The sequence below is a fragment of the Bubalus kerabau genome, chromosome 11 (assembly GCF_029407905.1).
Source record: "Bubalus kerabau isolate K-KA32 ecotype Philippines breed swamp buffalo chromosome 11, PCC_UOA_SB_1v2, whole genome shotgun sequence".
Lineage (NCBI taxonomy): Eukaryota > Metazoa > Chordata > Mammalia > Artiodactyla > Bovidae > Bubalus > Bubalus kerabau.
The window spans coordinates 90,628,707-90,652,789 of NC_073634.1; the positions used below are offsets into that span (position 1 = coordinate 90,628,707).

The 24,083-nt window shown below is 37.9% G+C and overlaps 1 protein-coding gene across 2 annotated transcripts in view; it reads left to right on the forward strand.

Moving 5' to 3' along the window:
• YWHAQ (tyrosine 3-monooxygenase/tryptophan 5-monooxygenase activation protein theta) overlaps positions 1-23,809 on the forward strand; it is a 34,775-nt gene extending 10,966 nt beyond the window's left edge. For both annotated transcript variants that reach the window (XM_055540960.1, XM_055540961.1), the window contains 4 exons: positions 18,993-19,116; positions 20,890-21,053; positions 21,679-21,774; positions 22,732-23,809. In XM_055540960.1, coding sequence (XP_055396935.1) covers positions 18,993-19,116; positions 20,890-21,053; positions 21,679-21,774; positions 22,732-22,791 — 444 coding nt within the window. In that variant the 3' untranslated portion in view covers positions 22,792-23,809. The remainder of the gene's footprint in view (positions 1-18,992; positions 19,117-20,889; positions 21,054-21,678; positions 21,775-22,731) is intronic.
• Positions 23,810-24,083: the final 274 nt, after the last annotated feature.

The following is a 24,083-nucleotide window of genomic DNA, read 5'->3' on the forward strand; positions in this document are numbered from 1 at the left end:
GCTAAAGCTGAAACTCCAGTACTTTGGCCACCTCATGCGAAGAGTTGACTCATTGGAAAAGACTCTGATGCTGGGAGGGATTGGGAGCAGGAGGAGAAGGGGACGACAGAGGATGAGATGGCTGGATGGCATCACTGACTCGATGGACGTGAGTCTGAGTGAACTCCGGGAGTTGGTGATGGACAGGGAGGCCTGGCGTGCTGCGGTCCATGGGGTCGTACAGAGTCGGACACGACTGAGCGACTGAACTGAACTAACTTAGAGAAACTGGTGTGGAGGGTGATAACGTGACAGTAATGACCCATGTATATTTAATCTTAATGCTTTATTCTTAAAGGACAGTCTGAGATTTGTCTTTGTAAATGTCAGGATGATTGTGGGAAATAAGCAGGAAAGTATGTGAAAATGCTTTAAAACTGTAATGATACTGATTTTTAAATCAGACTTTGTATTGTTACTTACCTAGAATATTTAGTACTCCCATTTTCCTTCTTGTTTTGCTCATTCCACCAGACATTTGAACACAGCTCAGAAAAGCTTTACTAAAACTATAGTATTAGACACCTGCAATTAAACATATACGTATTAGGTGTTCCGATCTTTCAACCTGGTACTATTTCCAAGTATTTGGCAATATGTTTTTTAGGCTTTCAATGCTCATGTTGCCCTTTCAGGATTCTGATGGACTAGTAAAGAGGTTAGAAAGGTTATTGTAAGGGTTTATGCATTTTTGATCATACAATACTCTAGCTTATTTGGGTACTGATTGCAGCGACCAGGTATTTGATTCTTGAGATGAAAATTTTAATTTTTTAAAAAATTAAAGATTTTAATTAATTTTAGCTTTTAATACATTTGAAAAAGTTGCATAATATTTAAACCAGGGACTGACATGGGAAATGGGAAATGGTGTATATTGAAGTGACTTTATGTTCCTGAACAAATTGAGATGGGAGTCTTTTATCAAACTACTAGTGGTCCCCTGGAAATTTCTATTTCCTCCTCACCTTTCTCATAGTTGCCAAGATATTTAGAGTAGATAAAAAAAAACTTGAGAACCAACTTATTAGAGAAATGATGGCGAGAGTAACAACTTCAAAAGATTAGGGAAAGAGGTAGGGGAGAGTTCATTGGCTGAGTTCAATAACAACAAAAGTTGTTAATTTTGATGAAATATGACATATTTTTTTTTTCTTAGATTGCTTGTGCTCCTGTTATAATATATTTAAGAAACCATTATGGAATCCAGGATTTATATAAATCCAGATTTATATCTGTGCTCTCATCTAAGAGTTTTATCATCTTAGTTCTTATATTCAATTTTTGGTCCATTTGAGTCTGTGCTCTTCAACTAGGTTGTTGCTGTGTTGCTTCAGTCGTGTCCGACTCTGTGCGACCCCATAGACGGCAGCCTACCAGGCTTCTCCGTCCCTGGGATTCTCCAGGCAAGAACACTGGAGTGGGTTGCCATTTCCTTCTACAATGCACAAAAGTGGAAAATGAAAGTGAAGTCGCTCAGTCATATCCGACTCTTAGCGACCCCATGGACTGCAGCCTACCAGGCTCCTCCATCCATGGGATTTTCCGGGCAGCAGTACTGGAGTGGGGTGCCATTGCCTTCTCCCTTCAACTAGGTAGGGCAACCCTATTTTATCTCTTTTACTGTATATTGGTATTGCTTGATAAGACTTGGTGTAAAGGGAGAGAAAAGAACACTTCCCTCTGTGTTCCAGCCACATAGAATTACCTTTAGTTCTCTCCTATATTATGTAGTTTCTTAGCATTGCTCTTACTCTCTCCCCTGTCTAAGGTTGAGTTGTTTCGTTGATATAATATTTCCCTTCCCATCGTCTAGTAATGAGACCCAATTCTATGTTGTCTGGAGTTTACAGTGTCCTGAATTACTCTTGTGGCTTCCTCTAAGTCAGATCATTATTGGTAAGCTGTAAGGGTATATAAGAACAAGGACTTCATCTTTATTTTTTCTTTTGATTACTCTTTTTTTTTTTTTTTTTTTTTATTATTTTTTTTTTTTTTTATTTTTTTTTTTTTAATTTTATTTTATTTTTAAACTTTACATAACTGTATTAGATTTGCCAAATATCAAAATGAATCCGCCACAGGTATACATGTGTTCCCCATCCTGAACCCTCCTCCCTCCTCCCTCCCCATTCCATCCCTCTGGGTCGTCCCAGTGCACCAGCCCCAAGCATCCAGTATCGTGCATCGAACCTGGACTGGCAACTCATTTCATACATGATGTTACACATGTTTCAATGCCATTCTCCCAAATCTTCCCACCCTCTCCCTCTCCCACAGAGTCCATAAGACTGTTCTATACATCAGTGTCTCTTTTGCTGTCTCGTACACAGGGTTATTGTTACCATCTTTCTAAATTCCATATATATGCGTTAGTATACTGTATTGGTGTTTTTCTTTCTGGCTTACTTCACTCTGTATAATAGGCTCCAGTTTCATCCACCTCATTAGAACTGATTCAAATGTATTTTGATTACTCTTAATGATTTTTCAAAATTATTTTTTGTGTTGTACCCAGTAGTTCAGTTGAATATAATCAGTAACCAATGTAAGTTGAGTGGCCAGTGCAGATTAATTTTCTTATTATGGTCTCTTAAATTCCTGTTGTGAAAGTGCTGCAGTCAATATGCCAGCAAATTTGGAATACTCAGCAGTGGCCACAGGACTGGAAAAGGTCAGTTTTCATTCCAATCCCAAAGAAAGGCAATGCCAAAGAATGCTCGCACTACCACACAATTGCACTCATGTCACATGCTAGTAAAGTAATGCTCAAAATTCTCCAAGCCAGGTTTCAGCAATACGTGAACCATGAACTTCCTGATGTGCAAGCTGGTTTTAGAAAAGGCAGAGGAACCAGAGATCAAATTGCCAACATCCGCTGGATCATGGGAAAAGCAAGAGAGTTCCAGAAAAACATCTATTTCTGCTTTATTGACTATGCCAAAGCCTTTGACTGTGTGGATCACAAGAAACTGTGGAAAATTCTGAAAGAGATGGGAATATCAGACCACCTGACCTGCCTCTTGAGAAATCTGTATGCAGGTCAGGAAGCAACAGTTAGAACTGGCCATGGAACAATAGACTGGTTCCAAATAGGAAAAGGAGTACGTCAAGGCTGTATATTGTCACCCTGTTTATTTAACTTATATGCAGAGTACATCATGAGAAACGCTGGACTGGAAGAAACACAAGCTGGAATCAAGATTGCCGGGAGAAGTATCAGTAACCTCACATATGCAGATGACACTATCCTTATGGCAGAAAGTGAAGAGGAACTAAAAAGCCTCTTGATGAAGGTGAAAGAGGAGAGTGAAAAAGTTGGCTTAAAGCTCAACATTCAGAAAAACGAAGATCACGGCATCCGGTCCCATCACTTCATGGGAAATAGATGGGGAAACAGTGGAAACAGTGTCAGACTTTATTTTTCTGGGCTCCAAAATCACTGCAGATGGTGACTGCAGCCATGAAATTAAAAGACGCTTACTCCTTGGAAGGAAAGTTATGACCAACCTAGATAGCATATTCAAAAGCAGAGACATTACTTTGCCAACAAAGGTCCGTCTAGTCAAGGCTATGGTTTTTCCTGTGGTCATGTATGGATGTGAGAGTTGGACTGTGCAGAAGGCTGAGCACCGAGGAATTGATGCTTTTGAAGTGTGGTGTTGGAGAAGACTCTTGAGAGTCCCTTGGACTGCAAGGAGATCCAGCCAGTCCATTCTGAAGGAGATCAGCCCTGGGATTTCTTTGGAGGGAATGATGCTAAAGCTGAAACTCCAGTACTTTGGCCACCTCATGCAAAGAGCTGACTCATTGGAAAAGACTCTGATGCTGGGAGGGATTGGGGGCAGGAGGAGAACAGAGGATGAGATGGCTGGATGGCATCACCGACTCGATAGACGTGAGTCTGAGTGAACTCCAGGAGTTGGTGATGGACAGGGAGGCCTGGCGTGCTGCAATTCATGGGGTCGCAAAGAGTTGGACACGACTGAGCGACTGAACTGAACTGAACTGAAATTCCTGTTGACCCTGTTCTTCTTTTTATGCCCTGAAATAGATTTTGTAGACTAAAGGCTAGACCAGAGGGTTGTATATAATACAGCTGCAGAGATGAATGCGTTTGGTGCGATTTAGCCATAGATGGGAAAGTTAATCTGCAAATAATTGTGTAATTTCTATAATGTAGAAATGCGTAGACTTACAAAAGACAAAGCTCATGTGAAAGTACACTGGTATCTTCGCCATTATCCATTTTTGGTAGTTTTCCTAGGATATAGCAAAACTTGACCCATCTACTAAGCTAGGAAGGCAGTTTTGACCTATTTTTAATTGCTTGAATGTATTTTCTTTTAGATGTCTGTCCAGTTGGATTACTTATGACCAAACTAAGATTTGACTTCCTGTTCTGTTTTGTTTTGTTTTCTTTTCTTTTCCTTTTAAGGAACACTCTTGTTTTCTCACTATCGTTTGTCTTGTTTTACTTTGCACATTGCAGGGGCTAACATAGTTTTTGGATGCTAACATAGTTTCTTAGTCTCTAAGGGGAAGGAAGTATGGACATTGATTTTTGCCTTGTTTCTTCTGGTAGCACTGATCTGTAAATGTTGGCAAATTGTGGCTGTGTATGTGTAATTGTTTTTGATGCAGATTGGCAGATTTGGAAAGCAGTATTCGTATTGCCAGTGTATGTATTAAACTGTCCTTCCAGACCTTTGTATTTTGGCCAGAAAGTTGGGAACCTTGAGGTGAAAGGAAAACATTCCTATCTTGCTGTTGTGGCCACTCAATATCCAGCTGCTAAAACATGGAGAAACAGCAGGTCAGAGACAAAGGACTGGACACTACACTTGTTTCTAAGCGTATCTGGAATTGGCTCGGCTGCTTTAGGTGAAGTAAGGGGACAAAGATCGTGATTTTCTTTAACGTTGCAGTTTACACAAACCTCATTATTTGTCTGAGGCTAAAACTCTTTCTGTTATATGTCTTCACCACTGCATTGTAACAGCTCTGTAGCTGAGTTGGAAGATAAGACAAACTTCTTCTACAGGAGAGTATTTTTATTTTTTAAGTGCTCATTGTTTAGGAGAGGAGAGAGGGGTATTGTCCTCACAAAAGGGCCCCTAAAAGCGCCACTGTGCCCCCGTAGATGTTGGCAACGGTACTGCTGTCCCTGGTGCTCGTTTCGCCTGCGTCATGGGATGCTCAACAGCTTGTGGGCCAGGAGAAAGACTTCAGAAATAACTGGGGACAGGGACGTAGTAAAGCTTTTTCTCTTTTTCTGAGAACCACGAATTCTTTTTTTCTGTTTCTTCCCTTATTTATCTTCTGGGTTTTATCTCCTTGTTTCCTTTTGCCCACAAAAATAATTAACCACACAATTGCATGGACCACTCTGGCTTCTTTTGCTTTCACTGTGACTACAGTAGCACATATCCCTTTGGATCTGAGGAATCGATATTAATTTCTCTGACCACGATGACAGGTCATCCTGTCACATTAACTCATATTAATTTTAGATTATTAATTTGACATATATTTCAACCAGCATTGAATTTTAGATCTTTTGTTACTTTTAGAATCATATCTCAAAAGTCTGAACACTTTATACAAGGTGATTTTTACTCTACACCCTTTCTCCCAGAGTGGCATGTTCACATTCATGAATGTTCCAGAGCTGTTTACATTTTAGTAAATAGAAATTGGGAGATATGAAGACTTGATAACACATCTTTACAGATTTCCCTCCCTCAGGTCAGAATAAGGAAGAATTGTTTGTTGGTCTGTCTGTCAGGGTGCCAGATGAGCAACACAGCAATGTACACTTACAGCCCAGCGTTTGTCCCCTTGGACTCATGGCCTCCAGATCTTCATTGGCACACAGATAGGGGAGCTGCCAGAGCTACACGTGAGGCAGTCATTGTCTAGCAGTGTTTACTGCTTGAAGACAAATTTATTGGAGAAGCCAAATTAGCATTAGAAGATTGTTTGATGAGCACAGAAACCAAGAAGAAGCAGGCCAGATTATCTTAATGACTAAACTCTCAACTCTGCTGTGTCCAGCCTTGCTACTTGAAGACTCTTCAGAGACCCAAGACCATCTTCTCTGCATAGTGCTGGAGATATTATACTTACAGCGTTCGTCTTTTCATGTGCCCATACCTACTGTTTTGTTTCTTAGCGTGCCGCTGTATTTCAGAGCTACCTCGTTATTCTCTGCTCCTCCTGCTAGTGCAGCCATGAAATTAAAAGACCCTTACTCCTTGGAAGGAAAGTTATGACCAACCTAGATAGCATATTCAAAAGCAGAGAACTTACTTTGCCAATTAAGGTCCGTTTAGTCAAGGCTATAGTTTTTCCAATGGTCATGTATGGATGTGAGAGTTGGACTGTGAAGAAGGCTGAGCGCTGAAGAATTGATGCTTTTGAAGTGTGGTGTTGGAGAAGACTCTTGAGAGTCCCTTGGACTACAAGGAGATCGAACCAGTGCATTCTGAAGGAGATCAGCCCTGGGATTTCTTTGGAAGGAATGATGCTAAAGCTGAAACTCCAGTACTTTGGCCACCTCATGCAAAGAGTTGACTCATTGGAAAAGACTGATGCTGGGAGGAATTGGGGGCAGGAGGAGAAGGGGACGATAGAGGATGAGATGGCTGAATGGCATCACTGACTCTATGGACGTGAGTCTGGGTGAACTCCGGGAGTTGGTGATGGACAGGGAGGCCTGGCGTGCTGCGATTCATGGGGTCGCAAAGAGTCGGACACAACTGAGCAACTGAACTGAACTGAACTAAAGTGAACCTGAAACTGCTAGTGCAGGAGCGGTAATAATGGATATATCTTGGATGTCAGTCACCCGAGACAGTGTTTCTCAGCTTCTTTGTGTTGTGGCATACAGGAAGAGCCATATTGTATGGCACACTGGGGAAATTGGATCTCTCCCCCAGCTTCACCCGCTGCTGTGATGGCCGAGGGGGTCAGCCCTTACTTATCACTTACGTTAGTCAAAGGCTCTAGGTTTGGAGTATAATCTTGGAGGAGCATGTGCGCTAGGCTTTAAGTTTATTCTTTAACAGACCATTAGGATTTTTTGAACATACCCAGAATGGAATTTATGCTTATTAATCTTGCAGCAGGGTATAAAATGGGTTAGAGAAAGAAGAAAACCTAAAACCTGGTAGATCAGTTAGATTATTGGATTAGTTGAAGTGAAATGATATGGTTAATTCTGGGTAGTAGAAATAGGAATGAGACTGAGAGGACAGGTGAAAATATTGGCTGAACAGTTGGTGGTAGGGTGGGAAATGGAGAGTGAAAAATCAGAGGTTGTGATGAGCTGTGGGTAGGAGTAATGGTGCGATGACTAGTAGAAATAAGCAATGGAAATATAAAAACAGGTTTAGAAATAAATTTATTTCTGTTTAAGGCATATTGAGGTCTAGTGGCTATTCATATTTCAAAAGGTGTAAGAATACTCATCCATGTGACACTGCAGAGAAGTAAGATTGTGGATGGAGTGGTGGGAAGGGGGTGTGTTACCTCTGGGAGTTTATTGTATGACCTTCAGCCTTGTTGACTCAAACACATCAGGGTGGAGCTATTTTTCATAGATAGATCCAGTGATGATCAGGCTCATGTAACTGATGTATAAAACAGATAGTATTCATTTATTCATTTACCGTGAGGAATAACGAGCACAAAGATTGAGGTACGTGTGGTGTGACCAGTAAGTACTCATTCAGGAGGCAGGCTCACATAGGAATCAAGTCATAATGAGGGAGTTGCTTAGGAAATGTGGCATTATGACATGAGAAATTGCATGGCTGCTCACATGTTTAATGGCTGTCATCTCCTGGGTAGGGCATGGATTAGTCAGTGGATTGATTGGGATTCTCACTCACCTAAGACTATACATTAATAGTTATCCCTTAGTATCATGGGGATTGATTTCCAGGAGCCTCCATGAAACCAAAATCTGCAAATACAAGTCTGTCACATAAAACGATGTAGTATAATAAGTATAGTTGGTCCTCCAAGTAAGCAACTTCCTGATTATGACTGTATATTGTATCCTTTTCCTTCAGTGTCTGTATCCTTCTTCTGTTTCCATGCCTTTGAGCACTGTTCAGTCTGATTGACCCATCCTTATTTTTAAAGTATATTTACATACTGTCATATTACACTCGTCTTAACATTTTTATTAATTTACTATACAAATTGTGTGTGTGTGTGTGTGTGTTACTCTAGATCAAATAAAGTCTTCTTTAGTGGTTTATAGTTAAGAGAGGGGAGATGCGTGTTCCAAAAGTATACTGTGCTTCTTCAAGTTTCTAAAGTCTTGGAAAATACTACATCCATAGGCTTGAGTGACTAAATATGGGGTGCCAGGGGAGTGATATGAGGGCTTCCCTGATAGCTCAGTTGGTAAAGAATCCACCTGCAATGAAGGAGACCCCGGTTTGATTCCTGGGTTGGGAAGATCCGCTGGAGAAGGGATTGACTACCCACTCCAGTATTCTTGGGCTTCCCTTGTGGCTCAGCTGGTAAAGAATCTGCCTGTAATGCAGGAGACCTTGGTTCGATTCCTGGGTCGGGAAGATGCCCTGGAGAAGGGATTGACTACCCACTCCAGTATTCTTGGGCTTCCCTGTGGCTCAGCTGGTAAAGAATCTGCCTGCAATATGGGAGACCTGGGTTTGATCCCTGGGTTGGGAAGATTCCGCTGGAAAAGGGAAAGGCTACCCACTCCAATATTCTGGCCTGGAGAATTCCACGAACTGTGTAGTCTGACACTAAGAGTCTGACACGACTGAGTGACTTTTCACTGATCACTGATCGAGGAGTGAGGCCAAGGGAGCACTAGGATAACACTCAGGTTTCTAACTAGGGCAAGGGAGTGCTTTTCTGAAACCAAAATTTAGTACGGGAGGAGAATTAATAGGAGATCGTGTTTGGAAGGCAAATTTAATATGTTTTAGGATGAGTGAAGTCCCAGTGGCCCATCCCAATGTCCATAAATACAGATAGGAGCACTATGCCCGGTGCTTAAAGAGACTTGTGTGGTGGTACGCGGTGATGGAGATTTGTGTATCAAGCAGTGTTCTAAGTAATTTATATTGAGTCATTCAGTCTTCACAACAGGCTGCAAAGTAGGGATTGTCATTAATTGCAGTAAAATGAGGTAGGAGCTACAGAAGTAAATTACCTAGCTAGATAAAAGGCAGATTTTGTGAACATTAGCATATAAATATTGGCTAAATTCCTGCCAATAAATATCTAAAATGAATCCACATCTTGTCAGTTACCTTAAAATAGATAGTGAGCTGTTGAAATGTTTGAGATCCATGATTATCCTAGTGAAATATTTCCTTCTAGTAGCCAATTGAACTATGATAATACAAAGTGTAGTCTTAAAGCCAGACACTTGTTGGATTAAACAAGGGGGAACACATTAACTATCCTTAAAAATTTAGATAATCTTCTAAAAGAGGATTGGAAAGCACATGTTCTTAACAGCCAACTCAATCCTCTGCACATACTTAATATGAAAGAACTTTTGGCCTTATAAATAATCTGAAATACTATCCTCTGCAAACATGAGGTGTCACATATGTATTGTTATTCAGCATCTTGTAATGAGTCTATATTGCAATTTTGGAAGAGTTGTTTTCATAGATTATGACCAGGAATTTTCTAATTACTCTAAAATACATATTTTAGTTACTGTATTACTCTACTTGGTGACTTCTCTTGTTCCATTCCTTTCTTCCTAACTAAAGGGGTTCTTCAGTAAAGGTCTAAGCAGGAACTTCTATCTTTGTCTGGAAATGTCTTCATTTTGCACTTGCTTTTATATGGTACTTTATTTGGTTATGAAATTTTAGCTGACAGTTTTTTTCTCCTCACTTTTAAGGTACTTGATTGTTTTCTCATAAAAAATCAACTTGTCAGCCATACTGTTGTTTCTTTCCTTATAGGTAATATGTCATTTCTCCGGTTGCTTTTAAGAATTTTCTTGTCTTTGACATTCCTCAATGTTCCCATGCTGGTCTACATATGAATTCGTTTTTGGTGGTTTTTTTTTTTTTGGATTTAGTGTGCTTTTCCACTTTGAAGATTATTTATACTAGTAACTGGAAGAATCTCAGCCGTTATCTCTACGTAACATTTCTTCCTCATTCTAATTTCTCCTGGAATTTCTGTTGCATATTATCTTGCATCTTTTTGACTTATCCACATTTTTTCATCTTGCTGGTTCTTTGTTCTGCATTCTGAGAAGTTTCTTCAAACATGCCTTCTCTTTTACTGCTTTTTTAAAAAATAATTTATTTTGGTTGCACTGGGTCTTTATTGCTGCTTGGGCTTTTCTCTTGTTTCGGTTAGCAGGGGCTACTCTCTGTTGCAGTACACGGGCGTCTCATTGCAGGGGCTTCTCTTGTTGAGGAACACAGGCTCTAGGCGAGGGTTCAGTAGTTATGGCACATGGGCTTACTTACCCTGATGCATGTGGAATCTTCCAAAACCAGGGATCAGACCCCCCGTCCCCTGCATTGGCAGGTGGATTCTTATCCACTGGACCACCAGAGAAGTCCTTTTTTTTTTTTTTTTTTTTTAATTAAAAAAATTCTCTCCCCCATCTCCAAGATGCTTTTGTTTTTTTAAATTGAAGTACAATTGTTTTAAAATGTTGTGTGTGTTTCACCTGTACAGCAAAATGATTCAGCTTTACATATGCATATATCCCCTCTGTTTTGGATTTCCTTCCTACTTAGGTCACCACAGAGCACTGAGTAGAGTTCTCAGTTCTGTACAGTAGGTTCTCATTAGTTATCTATTTTATATATAGTAGTGTATATATGGGGCTTCCCTGGTGGCTCAGCAGTAAAGAATCTGCCTGCAGTGCAATAGACTTGGGTTCGATCCCTGGGTCGGGAACGTCCCCTGGAGGAGGGCATAACAACCCGCTCTGGTTTTGTTGCCTAGAGAGGAGCCTGCTGGGCTATAGTCTCTAGGGTCCCACAGAGTCAGACACGACTGAAGTGACTAACTGTAGCAGCGGCTGTATATATATGTTAATCCCAATCCCCCAGTTCATCCTACCTTCTCTTCCTGGTATTCATATGTCTGGGTCTCTATTTCTGCTTTGCAAATAAGTTGATCTGTATCATTTTTCTAGATTTCATATATAAGTGGTATTTGTTTTTCTCTTTCTGACTTACTTCACTCTGTATGACAGTCTCTAGATCCATCTACATCTCTGCAAGACGTAGGCACAAATTTCATTCCTTTTTATGCCTGAGTAATACTCCATTGTACATATGTACCACTTCTTTATCCTTTCCTCTGTTGATGGACATTTAGGTTGCTTCCATGTCCTGGTTATTGTAAATAGTGCTGCAGTGAACATTGGGCTACATGTATCTTTTTGAATTATGGTTTTGAATTATTGTATCCTATCTTTGGACTTCTGTTATTTTTTTCCTCTCCAATATTTTTGGTTGTTTTAATCAAGAAAAATTTCGAACTTAACAAAAATAAAGAGAATGTTGTAATAACTCCCCGTGTACCATTACCCTGCCCTGGCAATTACGAATTTTGTTTATATCCCCACAGACACGCATCCATTATTTTGAAGCCAGTCCTGGGCATCATCTGTTTAATCTGTAAATACTAAAATATATATCCTTAAAGGATTCTTCAAGAGTCTTTATAAACATTTTTCTTAATTTATGTTTTAATGCACACTGTTTCATTTAAGTTTTGGGGTACTAACCATCTGTTTGTTGATCTCTCATCATGGTGTATCTGTTCCTTGATTAGTTTTGTTATTTTAAAAATTTTGGATGTGGTATTTCCTATGGAACTTGTGTGGGTACCTTGGATTATGGAAGTGGTTTTGATGATTTGTTTCTGCTGGGCACAATAAGCCACGGCCCACTTTTATGCACACTTTCAGCTTATAGAGTCACACATCATATATGAGATAAAAATTTGAATAGCACCTGCACAGATTGTGTTTGGTTTTTAGTTTTTCATGGGAAACTACGCCCATAACCCCTAGAAGTCCAGGAAGTAGCTTTCTTGCTACTTCTCAGCAATGACAAAGTTTTGCTTTTTGCTCTAACTTTGTTTCATCTTCCTATCTAGCTCTTGAGTATCTCCCTTCCTTCCTTTGGAACTTTGCTATAATTTTTTCTTCTATTTTATCTATTTCTGTTCAGCATTTTGATTATTTTTAGAAGGGAAAGTGCTTGGTCTCACTGTATTGCCCAACTAGAAAGTTACGTTTCTACCTGTCTATTTAAGGTGATGAGTTATAAATTTATTAAATACTTCATACAGGAGTGAGTGAAAGGGGTGTGTGTGTATCTTTTAATCTGATATGCCACTATTCAGGTCACATTTAATATGTGTTCACATTTCATCTGGTCAGGTGGGCAGAACCGAAACACACATTCAGACTTGTATTTCAATTAAGTCTTCTGCTTGTATATTTTGTTTGTGTTAGAATCAAATAGTCGTTAATTTATGGGTCAGAAACGTTGGTAATATTACATCTGATTTAATATAATATATTGCTAGATAGAATCTTGGAATACATGAAGTTATATGAGATACATCTGAAAAACGGACATATATCCCTACATAACAGTATAACATAACATATATCCCTACATAACAGTAAGGGAAAAAACTCATTGGGAAAATGGCAAAGGATTTAAACATACTGTTTAAGAAAACTGTAAATAAAATTATAGTAAGATTTTTTCCTTATTAGATTGGAAAAGATAAAAAATGTTTGATAATACCCTGGGTTCAGAAGGATGCTGAGAAATTGGAACACTCACACATTGCTAGTAGGGATGTAAATTAAAATTTCCTGAGGAAGGACGCTTCAGCATCTTTCTTCCAAGGATCAAGTGTACATTTGGTACATTGTTGGAAATACCACCAGATGGGAAGCAACTTAAATGTTCATCAGAGTAGACTAAATAATTACGATATGCCCATATAGTAGGGATACACAGTGCTTTTCAGTGTTATTATATATTATAGAGTGAGACAGTTATAACATGTGAATAGGGAATGATCTCAGAGGAATTATTATATGGAAAAGGCAAGGTGTACATAGTAGACTAACATGAGAACGGGAATGTATGTGGATTTAAAATGTATAAAATATCTGGAAGAACGTATAAGAAAATGATGGTAATGGTTGCCTTGGGAGGGGAAGAACTGGCTGTCTCAGGATCCAGGGAAGTGAGAGAGAGTTTATTTTTCACTTTTGAGTTTTAGGTGATGACATGTATTACATATTATTTTAATGGAAACCAGAGTCTGTCTTTGTGTGAAGATCCAAGTAAGGGAAGAAGAATCCTGTGAGGTTGAATTGGAATTCCGGATATATTAGTATGAGATCATGATTTTTCACACACACACACACACACACACACACACACACACACACTCACTCACTCACTCTTGCTGAAGGAGTTAAACAGAGAAAAGAATGGGAGGAACTTTAAAAAAAAAATTAGAATGCTGGTTAATTAATGATTGTACATTATTACTTTGAGAAAAATAGAGAATTAGAAAAATAATTCAAGAAAAGTCCTGTGCCATTTTAAGCCCTGTACTATGTGTGACTTTTTTTTTGCTTTGCATCCATTTCATTACCATGTTGCTATGTCATGGTTAATGTTCATTTAACAAATAATGAATCTGACTGTGTGGTAGGCAATGTGCTAAATGTTTAACATACCGTATTTACAGAATTTTGTGAATGAAAAATATTAAGGAAACATTTTTATCTGGAAATTGCTCTACTTAACAGGTTGCTCCTTTGATTTAGTACCTTAGAATTAGCTTAGATTATTAAAACTAGAAAATATTTCTATTATTTTGTAGAAGAAATTAAGGAACTTGTTCTAGATGGAAAACCAGATTTTTGGTTCAGCATTCGTTCCACTGAGGTTCAGTTGTAATTTATGATGAATATTGTGAGATTTGATTCCTTTTTAAAATGTACTTTTGGTATCTTGGGCAATTTTTTCTACTTTTTGTTTTAAGAAGATTTTACCATCTTCAAGTGACCTGTGTACCTGTTTGTACAGTTGTGCCTTTTCCTGTGACATGGGCTCTGCCTTGGAAATGTCCTCTTCCTCCATGGTTTCTGCCTGTTTATAAAATCCAATAGAATTTCCTGGATGAAATATGACTTCCTTCTTGAGTATTGAATTTTACTTTGATTTTGGTCTCTCGGAATTAAACCTAACAGTTTTTTCTAGAGACTTAATTCTTTCTACTTGTCAGTGGTTCATTATACTGTACATAATTCTTGAAGTTGGGATTTATTAAAAAAAAAAATAGCTTTAGATAAATAGCTTAGATAAATGTTCCATTTGTTGAACAGTTATGTTACTCTATATTCTTTTGTTTTCTAATTTACTAATTGAATAACTTAAGACCAAAGCCTTATCTCTGATAGATATGCTCCATTTTTTATAGGGTGGTGCTTAGAATGCTAGCTTTATTTTCCGATTCTGGTCCCATCTAATTTATTACACGGCTTTGTCTAAGTTTCTTGATTCCTTGGTGATTTTATTCATTTTTAAAATTTATCATAATGGTTTTCTCTCTATAAATAACATATACAGGAGTGGTTAAGATACAGCTTGGCACAGTTTAACATACTGTGTTAAACTGTTAAACACAGTTTAACATATTGAACGCGTAAATATTTGTTGAATGAATAATGTAATCTTTTGTGATAATATGCTGATAAAAATATACAGATAGTGACTACTAGTATATATACCCTGAAGTTAGAAATTGAACATATTAGTAGTATTTTTATTTCATGAATTTCAGTAAGCTGATAGGAAATTGAAACTCCTTAGAACATTTTTTTATTTCCTGTCAATTATTTTGTTTGTGTTTTAAGATTCTTCATTGGTTATTTGCTCACTTAAAAAATCAGTTTGGTGTATAAACTATATAATGAGGAATATGTTTTGTCTATAAAACAAATCACTTATAAGTAAATTTAAGATAAAAATATTTGTTGAATGCCACAGACTATTAACCACTGCAGCCTAATGAAGTACTTTGGAAAAGTTAATTGAAGTGATGGTTGGACTATTGTATGTAAAAATAATTCACTCCTAGAGATAGAATTAGTATTGGAGTTTGGTTATTCCTAATCTTTTCTCTAAGATATGGGGTTGAGGAATTAGTTACTGTACTAAATTTGCATCACTTATTTCTTGACAGTTTCCATTTCTTGAGTGGTTCTTTACCACTTTTATGATATAATCCTCTTTATTGTTATCCCCATCCTGTTTTTCTGAGATTAAGCTTATTCTAAGGTCTGTCAGTGTCTCCTGAAATGACTTCTATAATAATGGCTATTTCCTCTGACTTTTGCTCGTATTTGAGTTTCTTTGGTCTAGAATGTTCTGTTTCTAGTACATCTTGTAATTTTGGGTAGTTAGTGCACTGACTTAGTCACATGTCTCTCAAAAAGGCATGTACTTCTTGGTTCTGCCTCTTGGTCAAGTGACACTCAGCCCTGGGGGGAACCCCAATTTAGCTCTCCAAGCCTCCCAGGATCATAAAATTTGCTGGTTGAAGAGTTACAAAGGGGATCGCCTGTTTTATTGACGAGAGTAATGACAGGACAAATTAGTGAAAGGGACTTTTAAAAACATTAATGTTAAAAATTGATTCACTTCCTCTCTACTGACTTTTTACCAATGACCTTATCTAGGAAGATTTTCTCATTCCAGGGAGCCACTTGTCATTTTGGTTTTTACTGTCTAACCTGTACTGAGTCTTCTTTATAATTTAATTTTTTTTTTTTTTTTTTTTTTTACAAAAAAATGTACATCTATGCTATATACCATAACTATTTTTAACCTTTACTCTATGTGGTATTAATAATGAATAACTGGTATGTATAATACCTGATATAGCCATGATCATTTTGGTAAGACATAAAGCAGAATCCAATGTCTTTTAATTGGGCTAAAATCTGCATGGCTACTGCTGACAGCACATGAAAAGACAGAGTTATTCTGTACCTGTTGTTTCCTTCACAGAGAGCTAGTGGCATCTGACAAAGAACCATGACCTGGCTGAACTCCAGGATGGAAGTAATGCACAAGTCACTTAATAAAAGCCAACACTGTAAATCGTACGTAATGGCTATATGCAAACTAGTGATCAAAGTTAATCATTTTAGAAGGGAAGAGTGTACAGTTCGCTTAATAAGTGGCTGTGTAACCACTAATGCAGTAGCTGTTTAGCAGCTTTCTGAATCCTTGGAAGGCCAGTGTGTCAGTAAGACAGTCCTCATGAGCACTCCCATATTGCCTCAAGTGATGGAGGGGTGATGAGAGCTAGAATCACGTTTCTCTCTCATCTCCCCACATCCTCATTCCAGTCAGGCTTTTCTGAGCCCCTGCTCCCACATTTCTGCCAAACTTAGTCACAGAGATCTAGGTCTTAAATGTTCCTAGTAGCTTTTTTTTTTCTTTTTCTGATTGTAAGTACTGTGTTTTCCAGAGCTGGCACTGTTTTGGAGATCCTCTGTGGAATCTCACTTGGAGAAAAAGAAAAGTGAGAGGCACTTCATTTTACATTGTAGTTCCTTAGTTCAGATGCAAGCAGCGGTGTTGGTTACCACAGTAGAAATATTGTGTTGGCGTTGCTTGATAATGCTTCTCAGAATCTACTTTTGGTTTACTTTTTTTTTAAAGTTAGGGTTGACTGAGACAGTTTGAGATTAGAAACTCAGAGAACTTTTTTGTGGCTGTCTTACCATTGCACCCCTATCAAAAAAACAAAAAACAAAAAACCTAAATTTCAGTGTTCCATAGATGTAATTTTAAAGTTAAAAGTCATCCATGATATGTAAAAATGGCATTCGAGGGATAAGTTACAGTAGTATTTGCTAAGTCACTTCAGTCGTGTCCGACTCTGTGCGACCCCAGAGACAGCAGCCTACCAGGCTCCGCTGTCCCTGGGATTCTCCAGGCAAGAACACTGGAGTGGGCTGCCGTTTCCTTCTCCAATGCATGAAAGTGAAAAGTGAAAGTGAAAGTTGCTCAGTCATGCCTGACTCTTAGCGACCCCATGGACTGCAGCCCACCAGGCTTCTCTGTCCATGGGATTTTCCAGGCAAGAGTACAGTAGTATGATTTTGTACAATTCTGGGAAAGAGTTTTTCCTCAAGTTTGTTTCAGTACTATTAAAATTGTATTAGTGATGTCCGGCAACAGAAAACTCTTAAAACATGAGCCTTCAATTAAGAAGCAGCATTTAGTCTCAGTTGACTTCAGTGTTTGGGTGTGGTCCCTCTGTTACTTCAGCCTGGCCCAGCAGCTTTCCAGATGTAAGCCACACTTTTGATAGTTGCCACTTTTATAATGTATACGGTTCTGGGGCTTCATTAGGTAATTTAACTGTAATCCTAAGTTTAACTTCCCTCGAGCTTCAGACCATTTTAAAATATACTTTTTTAACCTAAACATATTTTTCATTAAAGATTTAAAATGTTTTTATTTCCTTTAAGATAACATGCATATAATCACTGCATTTTGTTTAGATGCTTTTTATTCACATAAACAAGAAAGTTCTTGAGTTAAAGGTATATTTTCTAAGCCATTTTTTACTTCTTCAGTATCTATTTGTTGATTTTACTCCCAAAACAAATCTATGAGGTGTGTTACTGTTTTAAATTTTCTAAAATAATTTTATTCTCTATAATATTTTTTATTACAGAAAGATTTTTAAATTACTTAACATCAAGCAAAATTGATAGTCCAAGAAGATCTATCATGTTTGTTTTTTGTGACTTTTTAATACTCCTAGGGACACCTTGTGCAGATACCTCAGTTTGAGAGGCACTGGCTCATTGGATCAAGTGGACATTTCCTGGTACAAAATGAGGGAAAGAAAGACATAAATATTATGACTTAATATATTAAGTCATTATATTAAGTCTTGATAAAAGACTTAAATATTAACCCAACTTAAAAAAATAGTTTCACATGAGGGACATGACTCTCGTATTGCTCGAAACGTTTCTAGAGCTCTTCCTCTTGACCCCTGTACTTCTCCCCTTTTTGGATGAGCTCTAGTCTGTAGAGGACACTGAGTGGCCCTGCTCTAGGCCATAATGACTTACTTGTTCTGGGACTGTAGTCTTCTTCATACTCTATGTCTTAAATATTTTATTTCCCCTCTCTAAAATGATTGCACATCCTTGTTTTCTAACTGCTGCATTCCCTCTGTAACTTCTTGACAAGTCAGACACCCCGTCTCCAGGGAAGCCTGTCTTAACGATGACCATTTGCAATAGAGCGAGACATTCCCTCTGTGCTTCCATAGCCTCTTACAGAGCTGCACTGTTAATGGTGTACTCACTTCTTCTCTTATTAGACTGTGGACTCTCTTGAGGGCAGGGACTTTATCTTTATATCCCCTCTGGTCAAGTAGAGTGCCTAGCACCCAGCAAGTATCGTGAAAGTGAAAGTCGTTCAGTTGTGTCCAACTCTTTGCAGTCCCATGGACTATACAGTCCATGGAATTCTCCAGGCCAGAATACTGGAGTGGGTAACCTTTCCCTTCTCCAGGGGATCTTCCCAACCGCAGGATCGAACCCAGGTCTCCCTTGTTGTAGACAGATTCTTTACCAGCTGAGCCACAAGGGAGGCCCAAGTATCAGGAAATGCTTGCTTAAATGAATGGATGAGTAGACAGACAGGCTCTTTCTAATTAGTGTTTGATGTAATCTGGCTTTACCATTATGACTTGTCGTGATCCCAAAGCATTCAACTAATGATAACCACCTGATCCCTGCTTTCTAGCCATGCTCCCAGTCCAGGGTGGTATGGTGTGGATTACTGTGGCAGTTGTTTTTACTAGTGCCTAATGTTGTAACTTATTTCTTTCAGGAATTGTTGGATAAGTATTTAATAGCCAATGCAACTAATCCAGAGAGTAAGGTCTTCTATCTGAAAATGAAGGGAGATTACTTCCGGTACCTTGCTGAAGTTGCTTGTGGTGATGATCGGAAGCGTAAGTGTATTCGGTTTATGGGTAAAGCTAAAATATAAAAGGAAGGGAGAATAAGTTTGTAATGTTATCTTATGTTCTCAAAAATGAAAATACAGTCATGAATTTACATTATGTGCTCTTTATGAAAAATTCATAAACTCTGATTATAATCTGATAAGATATTATTAAAAACAAACGTAATCTTTCAGGCTTTAGAATTTGGTTCACCATATTTTTAGCCCCAGAGTTCTTTACATATGCTTTGGGTGATTCTGTTATGTCATGTGGTCTTCAGCATCTTGTATCTTGAAACTTAAGATAACTAAAAATTACATACAGAAGACGTTTTACTTCTGCTTGACATATTAATTTATTAACTCTACTACCTGTTTTGAGTGCTCATAACACTGACTAATTACACATAACCAGATACAGAGGAGAAATGAGATGAGAGTATTACTGCCGGTATATAATTTATCACAGAAAGCAGAGATATGGGGAAAAGAGGAACCAAATTTCCTAACTTGACTGTTAAAAAAGCTGAAGTGAATTTATTAGTAGTGAACCCAGTCTCTGGAGTATTGGTAGTTGAGTATACTGTAGTATGTTATGTATGTGCCTGCTGCTAAATTTATCAAGGAAGTTTTAGGTACAAGTATTACATAACTCATTTTTTTTTTCAATTAGTTTATTTTATTCCTAATTTTACCCCATCCGAAAAAGGCATGCCTTGAAAATGGTAGTTATGGCTGCTTCTTCTCTTTTCTACAAAGAGTTACTAAGTAAATGTGAGTTTTACTATCCCCTATATCAGTGTAATTGAAGATAGGAAGAGAAAACTTTTGTACTTTGCTGTAACAGTCTGTACACTTAAACTGTTGTGTTACCAATGTATAATTTCTGTTGCCACAAAGATAAGCAAACTGGTATGTGAAAGATGTTTGCACAGACTGAACATTTATAAATGCCAGCTCATCAAGGGATATCTTTGGAGACTGGGCCATAGCCCCAGCATTAACTGATCTAACCCTTGCTGGTTTTTTGGGATTTTCTCGTCCTAAACGTAGAACACTCCAGCAGTCTGGGACTTGTAAATAGTCTGTATTTACAGTCTGGAAACTGAGACACTTCAATGCTCCCATTGCAGCACCTCCTTGTGTGCCAGAGAGCAAGCTCCTTAGTTCAGTGTGAGGGCTATACCAGCTATGTTTAGATCAGTAAATGTGCCATTTCAGAGGAGGAAAAAAAGTGAATATTTGGGTTCTAAAGGGATAACTTAATTTCTGTTAGGTCAGGCTTTTTAGAGCTTGTAATGGGCGTGGTGGCCTCATTCAGAAAAGCTAACCTTTTCAAGATATGACATCATCAGATTAGTGTTGGTAGTACTTCCTGAAGATTTTTTTCAGAAAGGTGACATTTTTATTAGGCCAGTCATCAAACTCAGATCAGATTGTGATTATATACTGGCACTTTTATGTTGCTTTCACATTAATATATCTTGAAACCAAGGATCAGTATTGTTTTTACAGATAAGTAACAAAAATAGAGGCTCTTATGTTGTCGTTGTTGATGTTTTAAACTAAGCTGAGTATAAGCAAGCATCCTTATAAACTAGTGTTTTTTAATAACCTGGTACAAGATAATGTTTTGGGTTTACTACCGTGGTTTCAAAAGAACGCTGCAGAGCAAAGACTGGTTCTACCAACTTAGTAGCGTGTGTTAAAGGTGTGACTGTATACCAGATGGGATATTTTCAGTACCATGTTTTTTTATTTCGTTTTTTTCGCTTCACAGAAACGATAGATAATTCCCAAGGAGCTTACCAAGAGGCTTTCGATATAAGCAAGAAAGAGATGCAACCCACACACCCCATCCGGCTGGGGCTGGCTCTTAACTTTTCTGTGTTCTACTATGAGATCCTCAATAACCCGGAACTGGCCTGCACACTGGCTAAAACGGTAAGAAATACCTTGCTTAGGTTATTTGAGATAGCAAGCGTGTTAATTTCTAGGCATTTTACTTGGATAGCCAGGTATGATTTCTCCTACATTTATTTGGTTATCTCCTTCTTTTTCTTACCATCATGAGACCTACCACTACCTTACTCTCCCAGCTTTGTTTGTAAGCAGTAAGATCTGTCTAAAGAGCATATTGGTCAGAGTAATCAAAAAAGTATGAAAGAAATGTAGAGGGTCAGAAAGTAATGCCTACCAGGTGTGATTACTAGAATTTCTGCACTCCTCAAAGTATTTTAAAATGGATGCATTCAGAGGGATTTTGGCAAATAAATACTAGTTCTTATTTGTAAGAAATATATTGGGCATAGCTACTGTGCTGTCTGTCCTATGAAAGAACTAAGAAATGCTTGTGTAACTGACTAAGTATATATATCTTTATAAATTTCAAGTCATCCTCAAAAATTCTTATGTTGAGAATCTGAGAAAGTGATTTGAGTTTTCTTTTGAATGGATAATAGAAAGTAAGGTGGCTGTTCATATATTACATAAAAATGGTCTGTAATCGTACATTATCAGTTTGTGTTGATGTTAAGTATTGTTCATCATGGATATTGATATTTGTCAGGCTTTTGATGAGGCTATTGCAGAACTCGACACACTGAATGAAGACTCGTACAAAGACAGCACCCTCATCATGCAGCTGCTGAGAGACAACCTCACAGTGAGCGTCCCCTTTTTCTCATTTGTATTTCCTGTTTAGGGACAAAAGTGTCAATATCTATTCAGGCTCTCTGTCTTCCAGGGAAGCTACAGTAGAACTACACCTGGTCTTAGAAAACAGATGTATAAAAATTACACAAAAATGTTAAATACACGTTAGTATTTTGTATAGGACAACTCTTCTTTTGTAGGCAGTTGAATAGGCATTTTATCAAGACCTTCCTGAGAAAATACACTAAGATTTTAGGGATTCATAATATTAACATTATTATTACACTGGTATGAAGATGTTGATAAATTATGTTAATATGGAGAGTTTGTCTGTTTTAATTCGTTTTTTTTTTCTTTAGTTTTCCACCCTACTTCTTGTATAGAAAGGGCATCAAGGAAAAAGTAATAGAGAAAAAAGTACAGGTTGAGTTTTACTTAACTTTTGTAGGTTCAAGAAAATTTGGTATGTCAACATCTTACACAAAATGTGGAAGAAGGAATTCACCTTTTAATATAAATGTAGTTCTCCTGTGGCCCCTCCCCTTGCCCCAGTTTTGATGCTTTTTCTTCTGCTAGATAAAATTTTTTGGCCTTATTACTCTCATAAATTATATTTCAGTAATGCTTTTTAAGAATAGCATTGAGCTGTCAGGAATTGAAACTAGCATTAAATTCTAAGGATGTTAGTTACCTTCGTTTTGACTGATATTACAGTAAGCTTTAAAAATGTACTCAGAGTATAGCACTTTGCAAATATACAGTGAAAGGTCTCCTAGAATACACTTTAGGAAGAGTTGATGATATTTGAGGTTTCGAGAAATATAACTTCCAATCTTAGTCATAGTCTCTATTTGAATAATTTACTGCTTTCACAATTATATTTTAATATAATAGTTGGACCTGAAATAATTGTCATCTAGAAATAGTAACTTAATGTGATTTTTTTTTTTTTTTTTTTTCTTTCCAGTTATGGACATCAGACAGTGCAGGAGAAGAATGTGATGCGGCAGAAGGGGCAGAAAACTAAGTGCATACAGGGTGTCATCTTTCTTCCCCTTGAAACCTTTTTACTCATCTCCATTCCTTATTCCATTTGGATTTCCTATAGCAAAGAAACCCATTCATGTGTATGGAATCAACTGTTTATAGTCTTTTCACACTGCAGCTTTGGGAAAACTCCATTCCTTGATTTGTGTTTGTCTTAGCCTTCCTGGTGTGCAGTTACTGCTGTAGAAAAGTATTAATAGCTTCATTTCATACAAACATAAGTAACTTCCAAACACTTATGTAGAAGACTAAAAATGTATCTGGTATTTAAGTAATCTGAACCAGTTCTGCAAGTGACTGTGTTTTGTATTACTGTGAAGATATGAAAATGTAGCTAATTACAATTTGAAGAGTGTTCTACATAACTTCTTAATTTCTACATTCCCTCCCTTACTCTTCTTCAGAGATTTCCTTTCAGTGAGCAACTTTTCCATCCTCTTAATGTATTCCTTTTTAGTAGGAATCCAGAAGTATTAGATTGAATGGAAAAGCATTCAACATTTTGGGGCTGGGGGAATCACAGATTAAATGCCTCCTGTACCATATGTGATGGAGGTCTTGTGTATCTGTGACAACAGGGAGTTTCCTTATTCACTCTTCATTTGCTGCTGTTTAAGTTGACAACTTCCCTTCCCAATAAAAACTCACTTACACCTCCTGCCTTTGTAGTTCTGGTATTCACTTTACTATGTAATAGAAGTAGCATGTTGCTGCCAGAATACAACCATTGCTTTTGGCAAATTAAAGTGCATGTCATTTCTTAACACACTAGAAAGGGGGAAAAAGCACACAGTCCAGTCTAAAACATTAGTACTTTTCCATGCAGATTTGTGCACATGTGAGAGGGTGTCCAGTTTGTCTAGTGATTGTTATTTAGAGAGTTGGACCACTATTGTATGTTGCTAATCATTGACTGTAGTCCCAAAAAAGCCTTGTGAAAATGTTATGCCCTATGTAACAGCAGAGTAACATAAAATAAAATTACATTTTATAAACCATTTACTCTGGCTTTGTAACAGTTGCATATTCACATTTAAGGGACAGATGAGTGTACTGCCCTCTGAAGCTTACTGCTGCTTCCTTTTTGCTTCTGTGAAATGAAACGGTGCTGCCCGGTTTTCTGTGTTGTGATCACTTGTCTTGGGGAGCCTGGACCTGCGTGAAGCTGGATTGCATTTCTTCCGAGTTGGTGTTTTACCTCAGATCCGTTTTGTGGACACTCACTCTCTTCCTTAGACGTAAAGGATATTAGTGAACTGTTAAATAAAGTGG